Raw genomic sequence first — 11,134 nt, forward strand, 5'->3', positions numbered from 1 at the left:
AACTGATTTGAGAAACTTACATAAGAGTCCAAGCATGAGTGAAGTGACAGTTAGAGCTGTATTCAATCTGTATCGCTGAAGCCTTGTCACGACTTCTGCCGAGGCTGCCTCCCCTCCTTGTTAGGGCAGGTTTCGGCGTTCGGCGTCACCGGCTTACTAGCTACTGCCGATCCATTTATCATCACTCCATTTGTCTTGTCTTCAATCACACACACCTGGTCCTTATTCCCTCATTAGTCAAGTGTTCACTCTGCTTCCTTGTCTGTGTGGGTGATTGTTAATTGTGGAGGTTAGTGAAGCTCAGTGGAGCTCGTGTATTTTTTAGCGACGGGAGTATTTCCCGTGTGCCTTGTATTTTCCAGTGCGCCTGTTTTGTGCCCTGGAGTGTGTTTGACGCATTTTTGCGTAAACCTGTATTTTGCGGATTAAAGCCTGTTATTCTGTGATTTACCCTCCTGCGCCTGACTCCTTCAACACCACCTCATCACAAGCCTTTAAATTTCAATTGGGCTTTAGAGCTGAACTTCAGCAATACGGATTGAATAGAGCCCTTCATCTGAAAGAAAAGTTGTCATATACAATATATTAGAGTAAAACGTTGCTGTTGTTATAAATCTAACATGCAGGATAAAATACACTCTTAATGATGGGAGCCTACTTGGAAACTGAAATAGATTAGAAACATGAATATGCGTATGCCCGCTACTGTATAAACATTTGGATTTAACACTTCATGACTGAGAGCTGTCGGTCATGACAACAGGACCCACAACAACAATGACTTTGATCACCATCTTCGGGCTCAATTTGTATCATTGAAACGTTACAGATTGCCGGATAGAAATGTCAAGATAATTTTTGATTGAGCTGACATATTACATTTACTTCACTTAGCATATCCAGAGGGACTTACAGGAGCAATTAGGGTTAAGTGCCTTACTCAAGGGCACATCGACAGATTTTTCACCTAGTCGGCTCGGGGATTCGAACTAGCAACCTCTTAACCGCTAGGCTACCTGCCACCCAATAAGCAGTGTTTACCGTGAATGCAGTCTCCGCTAACACAGGAACATTGCCTTTAAATTACAATCACGCTGTAACGCTGAACTTCAGCAATACGGATTGAATAGATCCCTTCATCTTGATGCTTGCCATTTGCTTTCAAGTTGAAGTTGCTGTTGAATTCTAAAGCATATTATGTTCTCGAAAACTGATCTTAAATGGAATCTGATCTTGACAATGTGTTATTCATTTCTCAGTATCCCGAGGGCAGATCACTGTGACTCAGATCCTGCAGTGAAAGCTGTCCTTTCAGGTCACATACTGCAGTTACTCTCCAGTGCTGTAAAACCAGCAGTAATCCATTAAAGGCTCTGTGCAGTCAAAAATTCAGTTTTTCTTGTGTTTTATATAATATTGTACAACAGCTGATGAAACTAACACTGTAAAGGTGTGAAAAAATGGATCAGTGTTATTTCCTGATAGTTCCTCGTTGAAAATATGAGGAACTACATATGATGTATAGGACCTTCTAATAAGCAGGTTTGCATTTGAGAGAGGTTCGGCTTTCCATGGTGACATTACCATGTGGCAAATTAGTTAATAGACCAATAACAAAGAGAATTCCAAATCTCTCTGCCAATAACAGCTAGTTTTCCGTTTTCCCCTCCCCACTCAGACCACTCTCAGACAGTCTTAGCTGCAGGTGCTGAGGGGGAGGACTAGACCAGTTGTTGAGGACTAGACCAGTGATAGTGTTCAGGACTAGACCAGTGATAGTTCTGAGGACTAGACCAGTGATAGTGTTGAGGACTATACCAGTGATAGTGTTAGGGACTAGAACAGTGATAGTGTTGAGGACTACAGTGTAGAGCAGGGTTCTTCAATTCCGGTCCTGGAGGGCCGAAACACCTCTGTTTTTCATCCTCTCCTCCTAATCAGGGGCTAATTCAGACCTTGGACACCAGGTGAGTGCAATTAACTACCAGGTAGAAATAAAAAACAGAAGTGTTTCGGCCCTCCAGGACCGGAATTGAAGAACCCTGGTCTAGAGTATCATAGGTTCCCTTTATTATTTGACCGACCAACACCTCAAAATGAAAACAGTCACACAATGGATGATATACACAGAGTGCACAAAACATTAGGAACATTCCATGACAGACTGACCAGGTGAATCCAGGTGAAAGCTATGATCGCTTATTGATGTCACTTGATAAATCCACTTAAATCAGTGTAGATGAAGGGGAGGAGACAGGTTATAGAATAATTGTTAAGCCTTGAGACAATTAAGACATGGATTGTGTATGTGTGCCATTCAGAGAGTGAATGGGCAAGACAAAATATTGAAGTTCCTTTTAACAGGGTATGGTAGTAGGTGCCAGGCGCACCGGTTTGTGTGTCAAGAACTGCAACGCTGCTGGGTTTTTACAGTCAACAGTTTCCTGTGTGTATCAAGAATGGTCAACCACCCAAAGGACATTCAGCCAACGGCAGGCCAGTGGTCAAAAACGGGAAATTGATGAAAGAGGACAAAGGAGCCTGACATGAATTGTGCAGAGCAACAGACGGGCTACAGTTAGTCAACTGACAGACTAGTACAACATTGGTGACCAAAGAACCATAAAAGAATGCACAACTCATCACACCTTGACACGAATGAGGTATGGCAGCCGACATCCTTACAAAGTTCCACTTCTTTCAGCAAAAAAAAAAGACACTGGAGAATTGGAAAAATATTGCTTGATCTGATGAATCCCTGTTCCTGCTGTTTCACGCTGATGGGAGGACTAGGGTATGGACAAAACCACATGAGTACATGCATCCAAAAAGCTGTGTGTCAACGTTAGTGATGTGATGGTGTGGGGTGTGTTTTCATGGCACACATTGGGCCCCTTGATAAAAGTGGAGCAACATTTAAATTGCCAATCAGGTGCATACATTCATGGCAGAAGTGTATCTATCTGCAAATTGATTTTTTCATCAGTATAATGCCCCATGCCACAAGGCTAGGATTGTCCAGGAATAGTTCCATGAACATGACAGTGAATTCAGCTTACTGTAGTGGCCTGCCCAGTCACCAGATCTCAATAAAATGTGCATCTGTGGGATGAGATGGAACGAGAAATTCGGAGTAGAGATCCACTACCAGCCAACTTGACACAACTGTGGGAGGCATTGGAGTCAACATGGGCCAGCATCCCTGTGGAAGGAACACTTTCGACACCTTATAGAGTCCATGACCTGACAAATTGAGTCTGCTCTGAGGGCAAAAGGTGGTGGAACTCAATATTAGGAAGTGTATATCCCATACATTACCAAATGAGGCATACATTACCTGCCTTGCTCCAAGAGGTCCATTTGCATAGAGAGGACACTTTGCATAGACAGCACATGCTTCAGAGGTCTGGGAGTGTTTATATCCCTGTGAGTTTAACACTTCATGACTGAGAGCTGTCCTTCATGACAACAGACTCCACAACAACCATGACTTTTATCACCATCTTTATCTGGATATTTGCCCTCTGGATTCAAGGTAAAATATTTGACTGTGACAGCAATGGACAGTGGTTGGCCTGGTACCAACAGAAACCTGGAGGAGCTCCTAAACTCCTAATATACTTGGCTAAAACCATTCAGTCTGGCACTCCATCTAGATTCAGTGGCAGTGGATCTGGGAGTGACTTCACTCTGACCATCAGTGGAGTCCAAACTAAGTTAGTCTATTCCTAGAAAACATTGAACCGCTGTAGTTTACAACAATTATAGTTTCTGAGGTGGAAGTTGGGAGAGTTATATTTGGGTGTTTCAGTGAAACGTAAGTGAGGGAGGCCCCGCTCTCTCGCTTTCCCAGATGTTTAGTTCATTTCATGCCTGTCAACTATGCGTCTGTCTATCCCTGTTCTCTCCTCTCCGCACAGGCTATACAAACGCCTCACAACGCGTGGCTGCTACCACTCTAACCTGGTGGTCCCTGCACGCACGACCCACGTGGAGTTCCAGGTCTCCGGAAGCCTCTGGAACTGCCGTTCTGCGGCCAACAAGGCAGAGTTCATCTCAGCCTATGCTACCCTCCAGTCCCTCGACTTCTTGGCGCTGACGGAAACATGGATTACCACTGAAAACACTGCTACTCCTACTGCTCTCTCCTCATCTGACCATGTGTTCTCGCATACCCCGAGAGCATCTGGTCAGTGGGGTGGTGGCACAGGAATACTCATCTCTCCCAAGTGGACATTCTATCTTTTTCCCCTGACCCATCTGTCTATCTCCTCATTTGAATTCCATGCTGTCACAGTCACTAGCCCATTCAAGCTTAACATCCTTATAATTTATCACCCTCCAGGTTCCCTTGGAGAGTTCATCAATGAGCTTGACGCCTTGATAAGTTCCTTTCCTGAGGATGGCTCACCCCTCACAGTTCTGGGTGACTTTAACCTCCCTACGTCTACCTTTGACTAATTTCTCTCTGCCTCCTTCATTCCACTCCTCTCCTCTTTTGACCTCACCCTCTCACCGTCCCCCACTACTCACAAGGCAGGCAATACGCTTGACCTCATCTTTACTAGATACTGTTCTTCTACTAATCTCACTGCAACTCCCCTCCATGTCTCCGACCACTACTTTGTATCCTTTTCTCTCTCGCTCTCCTCCAACACTACTCACTCTGCCCCTACTCAGATGGTAATGCGCCGTGGCAACCTTCGCTCTCTCTCTCTCCCGCTACTCTCTCCTCTTCCATCCTATCATTTCTTCCCTCTGCTCAATCCTTCTCTTTCCAATCTCCTGATTCTGCCTCCTCAACCCTCCTCTCCTCCCTTTCTGCATCCTTTGACTCTCTATGTCCCCTATCCTCCCGGCTGGCTCGGTCCTCCCCTCCTGCTCCGTGGCTTGACGACTCATTGCGAGCTCACAGAACAGGGCTCCGGGCAGCCGAGCGGAAATGGAGGAAAACTAGACTCCCTGTGGACCTGGCATCTTTTCCCTCCCTCCTCTCTACATTTTCTTCCTCTGTTTCTGCTGCTAAAGCCACTTTCTACCACTCTAAATTCCAAGCATCTGCCTCTAACCCTAGGAAGCTCTTTGCCACCTTCTCCTCCCTGCTGAATCCCCCCCTCCTCCCTCTCTGTGGATGACTTCGTCAACCATTTTGAAAAGAAGGTTGACGACATCTGATCCTCGTTTGTTAAGTCAAATGACACTGCTGGTCTTGCTCACACTGCCCTACCCTATGCTTTGACTTCTTTCTCCCCTCTCTCTCCAGATGAAATCTTGCGAACTGTCTCTCCTCTGCTCTTGTCCTTCTAGACCTGTCTGTTGCCTTTGATACTGTGAACCATCAGATCCCCCTCTCCACCCTCTCCGAGTTGGGCATCTCCGGCGCGGCTCACTCTTGGATTGCGTCCTACCTGACAGGTCGCTCCTACCAAGGGGCGTGGCGAGAATCTGTCTCCGCACCACGTGCTCTCACCACTGGTGTCCCCCAGGGCTCAGTTCTAGGCCCTCTCCTATTCTCGCTAATCACCAAGTCACTTGGCTCTGTCATATCCTCACATGGCCTCTCCTATCATTGCTACGCAGATGACACACAACTAATCTTCTCCTTTCCCCCTTCTGATAACCAGGTGCCAAATCGCATCTCTGCGTCTGGCAGACATATCAGTGTGGATGACGGATCACCACCTCAAGCTGAACCTCGGCAAGACTGAGCTGCTCTTCCTCCCGGGGAAGGACTGCCCGTTCCATGATCTCGCCATCACTGTTGACAACTCCGTTGTGTCCTCCTCCCAGAGTGCAAAGAGCCTTGGCATGACCCTGGACAACACCCTGTCGTTCTCCGCTAACATCAAGGCGGTGACCCGATCCTGTAGGTTCATGCTCTACAACATTCGGAGAGTACGACCCTGCCTTACACAGGAAGCGGCACAGGTCCTAATCCAGGCACTTGTCATCTCCCGTCTGGATTACTGCAGCTCGCTGTTGGCTGGGCTCCCTGCCTGTGCCATTAAGCCCTACAACTCATCCAGAATGCCACAGCCCATCTGGTGTTCAACCTTCCCAAGTTCTCTCATGTCACCCCGCTCCTCCGCGCACTCCACTGGCTTCCAGTTGAAGCTCGCATCTGTTACAAGACCATGGTGCTTGCCTACGGAGCTGTGAGGGGAACGGCACCTCCGTACCTTCAGGCTCTGATCAGTCCCTACACCCAAACGAGGGCATTGCGTTCATCCACCTCTGGCCTGCTGGCCCCCCTACCTCTGCGGAAGCACAGTTCCCGCTCAGCCCAGTCAAAACTGTTCGCTGCTCTGGCACCCCAATGGTGGAACAAGCTCCCTCACGACGCCAGGACAGCGGAGTCACTCACCACCTTCCGGAGACACTTGAAACCCCACCTCTTTAAGGAATACCTGGGATAGGATAAAGTAATCCTTCTACCCCTCCTTACCCCACCCCAAAGAAAGAAAAAAAAACATATTGTAAAGTGGTTATCCCACTGGCTATAAGTTGAATGCACCAATTTGTAAGTCGCTTTGGATCAGAGCGTCTGCTAAATGACGTAAATGTAAATGTAAATGAGTCCAGGCTGAAGATGCAGGAGATTACTACTGTCAGAGTTTACACTACCCCAACAGTGTCTGGGTGTTCACACAGTGATACAGAGTCGTACAAAAACCTCCCTCAGTCAGACTGCACAGTGACTGTACTGCTACAGCTGGGACCTACTGCAGGTGCTGGGGGGGAAGAGACAGTGACATGGAACACTAGATGAGGTCAACTGTGTCATGTGACAATATGGTTAGAAAGCAATCATTCAGTTCACATGACCATCATCATCATCATTAACATCATCATCATGGTTTTAACTTGTTATATTTGTCATGGCCTTTAAGTGTGTATAACATTTATTTGAAGTTTTGAAACACATTACCTGTCAATATGTAAAGCAAGATCTACAGATGTAAAACAAAAGGTGTTCTGACCTCAACATTAATTCAAAGTTACAATCACTTCAGCCCCCCAAAACAAGTCCCAAAATGGACCTCAACCAAATGTCTGATTTAAATTGTGATCTTCTACCGTTATATTAACTGTTTTCATGAGCAGGTCACTGACTGTTAGATCTGTGAATGAGACATGATGCTGGATTCAAACATGAGACACATGTACACTACATACACTATCTATGTAAAGTATAATATCCATTTTATCTGTCATTAATTACATGGTGGCATATCTGTTATGAGTCCCTCCCTGAATCCACCATAGAGGTTAAAACCAGTCCACTCCCTCACATCTGGCCCAGTCCAGGGTATTTCAGGCAGTGAAACTGTTCAACTACCAGACTGGTATCTGTGGGAGGGAAACTGAGATTTCCATAGACAGGTGTGGGTGGTTCTGCTTGTCCCAGAATAGAGCAGCACTGTCAACAGATGTTCACTCTGTCACCAGGGGGTTGGAGGTAGAGAAGACTGTCACTACACTATATAGCAGCGTTTCTCAAACTCAATCCTCTGGACCCCAAGGGGTGCACGTTTTGGTTTTTGCCCTAGCTTTACACAGCTGATAAAAAAATAATCAACTAATCAACGAGCTTTGATAATTTGAATCAGCTGTATAGTGTTAGGGCAAAAAACTAAACGTGCATCCCTTGGGGTCCCGATAACTGAGTTTGGGAAACAATGCTATATCTTGAAGTAGTGGCACTTGTAATATTTGTAATTTTTTAAAATATATTTAGCTTCGAATCACAGCCTATAACACACGTGAGAGTCCAAGATATCGGTTGACTGTTTGATAGTTCTTATTTTATTACTGTAAAGTCTGTCAAGTCAAACAGGTCTGACACAGACTCAGTATCCTGATGAATGAAGACAGTCAACTACTACCATGGTGTCACGCCCTGGCTCTGGGGACACTTATGTTGAGCCAGGGTGTGTAGATTTCTGTGTTGTAGTTCTAGGTGTTTCATTTCTATGTTGGCCAGTGTGGTTCTCAATCAGAGGCAACGAGTGTCAGCTGTGGCTGGTTGTCTCTGATTGGGAACCACATTTAAACAGGCTGTTTTCCCACAATAGTTGTGGGATCTTGTTCTAGTTGGTTTTGTGTTAGACCGTGGACTGTCACGTTATCGTTTAGTTGTTTTGATCGTGTATTAACTAAATAAAGAGTATGTTCGTCTTCAACGCTGCGCCTTGGTCCTCCTCTCTTACCGACGATCGTGACACATGGCAGAACCTCTTCTATTATATCATAGTATAATGTGATAGTATGAAATACTGGTCAATTATGATGTTAGAGTGAGTTTTAGTCTTGACGGTTTTTAAAGACACCATTAAATCAGCCTTACTGAATACATATTTTTCCAGAATATTGCAAATATACACTATCTAAGATACAGTTTATTAATAAAAACATCAAAAATATGCATTCCAAAAAGAAATCTTTATTTTAATCCATTATCACACAATTGAAGCATCAAAGCAAACATAATAGTGAATAAAAGCAGATCACATCAAATCTAAAATGAACGAAATCTCAATCTACAGAATGGATTGACACATGAACTCAAGCCAAGCCCCCTGTTAGTCCACACCAGAGTGATCTCTAAATCAGAGAACGACTGATTTTAGAACAAAGCAAGTCAAAGCAGAGGAACTAGCATCCTCTCTCTACAGGGGTGTGTGACTGAGGGGTCCTACCCAGAACAGTCAGCCCTCCTCAGGGTCTTGGTGACTGGAGTCTGGGATTTCTGCTGGGCTTCACAGGTCACCTCTCCTGCCTTGGTCCACTCCTGGGCAGTGAGAGTCAGTGTGCTGCTCCAGCTGTACAGGCCGTCCTTCTCCTGGACCCCGGGACTGGCCTCCTGCTTCTTGCTGGTCCCGTCCACTTTCCAGCTCATGGTCCAGTCTGAGGGGAAGCCCTTGTTGGCCAGACACGTCAGTGTGGCAGTTGTTGTACTGGACAGCTCCTCACTAGAGGGGGGCAGGACGGTGAGGGTGGGGGAACTGTTACCTGGAACAAACAGAACACATCAACTAAGTGACCACATCAAGTACAGTTACAGTAAGAGATTATCTTCAGCAAAGGACACATCAAAATAAAGTGAAATGGAAATGCCTTCTAAATATGAATGTAAAAGTTAGATTGTTTAAAAGTAATATGATACAAAGCAGATTAATGAACCAAAGTGGTTAAATAACTAGAGTTACTAGTCATACGGTGTCAGTTATACATGTCATACAGATATTGTTTAGGAATGGATCTGGTCAGAATAGCCTTCCCATATTCATAGTATTTGCAAAATCTGAGCATAGATGAGTTTTAATTGCATATCAACCATGGTAGATCATGAAGTCTGTTACAAACATAACTGAGATCCTTTGTCTTCACACTAACAGTGAAGGCTACCATGAACTCAATGCAACAATAATGACTACTAAATCCAATGCTATTAAATAGTAATCATACCAGAATTAAGAGTTATAGTCTGCAATCATACAAATCAGACATAAATAAACCTACAATTAAAATATTTTGATTCAATAAGATTGTATTAGAAAGAAGGGTCAGTCAAAAGCAATTAAAACATTTTGAAAATCTAGAATCACAATATTTTCATAGAGACAGAGTGTAAGAATAACATACTTAATAAGTGTAATCAGAAAGAAATATCAAGTGAGCTTGTTACTTACTTCCAACATCTAGTCTGGTGCCGCTACCAAAAGTGTACCACTGTGATACAATCCCTATTACTGATCGTACAAAAACCTCCTGACCATTGGGCAAGCTACATTTCTTTAGACTATGGTTGAAATCATTGACTCTAATATGGTATGAATACTTGCCAAAGATAATTTTATCTTGTTCATCTGAAATAAAGTGTTTTTGGTTTAGTTTTCCCCCTAAAACTGCTAAACCTGTTTATTGAATATTTCCTACAAGGTGCAGTATGTTTATTCATACACCTAATCTAAAATGTAGGCTAATCACTCTCATCACAGAAAAATGCAGGTCAAATTTGATAAGATGTAATTGCATTTATTTTCAAATTGGCCATAGTATGTGTAGGCCTAGTATATTTGTCCAGAAATCAACTAAAAAATGTAAGTAAAAAAATCCTCAATATATTCGAGGATAAATTGATAGAGAAATTGAAACACAAGATCAAAAGGTGAATAAAACAGTTAATTTTGTTGTTTACTTACTTCCAACATCAAGTCTGGTGCCGCTACCAAAAGTCCACCACAGTGATACAATCCCTATTACTGCTGGTACAAAAACCTCTCTGTGTTGTGATGCTGCAGCTGTTACAGTGAAGATCACTCATACATAATCACATTCAACACTAATACACTATAACATCTTCCAGGTAAAACAAGCAGTTCATATAAGCTGTTTCTAGATAATACAAATATGAATTGTATCTTCAATCCAGATATTAGTATTTTTTCCTTCTTCTGTGTATCAGGTGTTCTCCTAGTCTGTATATACAGTCCAGCATTAGATCCAGTGTTGCTAGTATTCCTCCATATTGTCCATATGAAAGACAACAGCAGCAGCAGTAGTGATAGTGATCCATGTTGTATATTCCTTTATTAAATATGTTGATCTCAGATTTAACAGTTGTGGTAAAGTCACAGAGGACAGACAACACTACCAGAGGAATCCTACCAGCTTTAGTTTAGAGAAGTGTTCACTAACTGATTAGAGGAACTTACATAAGAGACCAAGCATGAGTGAACAGAGAGTTCATTATATCTGATCATCATCAGAATAAAAAATAAATGGTGGTATCACATAAAAGTTGCATACATTAGTTATTTGAGTAAACATTTTGACATTATTAAAGGGAAGGCAGGTAGCTAGCGTTTAGAGCGTTGGCCTAGTAACCAAAAGGTTGCTAGTTCAGATCCCCAGGCTGACACTGATTTGAAACAGACATTTGCATAATGCATCTGCCTCACTGCTCTAAGAGTGTTTATAGCGCTGGGAGTTTAACACTTCATGACTGAGAGCTGTCCTTCATGACAACAGAACCCACAACAACCATTACTTTTATCACCATATTCATCTGGACACTTGCTTTCTGCTTTCAAGATTACACTTTTCAGAATTTACTGTTGAAAAAGAATTA

The 11,134-nt window shown here is 43.6% G+C and overlaps 1 gene segment (V, D, J or C); it reads right to left on the reverse strand.

Moving 5' to 3' along the window:
* Window positions 1-8,423: 8,423 nt before the first annotated feature.
* LOC121580051 lies at window positions 8,424-10,323 on the reverse strand (the record flags this gene model as incomplete). The annotated part of the segment is given in 2 exon segments: window positions 8,424-9,012; window positions 10,206-10,323. Coding segments are annotated over 2 exon segments (435 nt in total), but the record flags the coding sequence as incomplete, so codon positions are not given.
* Between the last annotated feature and the right edge of the window lie 811 nt (window positions 10,324-11,134).

Source organism: Coregonus clupeaformis, unplaced genomic scaffold (assembly GCF_020615455.1).
Source record: "Coregonus clupeaformis isolate EN_2021a unplaced genomic scaffold, ASM2061545v1 scaf0279, whole genome shotgun sequence".
In the NCBI taxonomy this organism is placed as follows: Eukaryota; Metazoa; Chordata; class Actinopteri; order Salmoniformes; family Salmonidae; genus Coregonus; species Coregonus clupeaformis.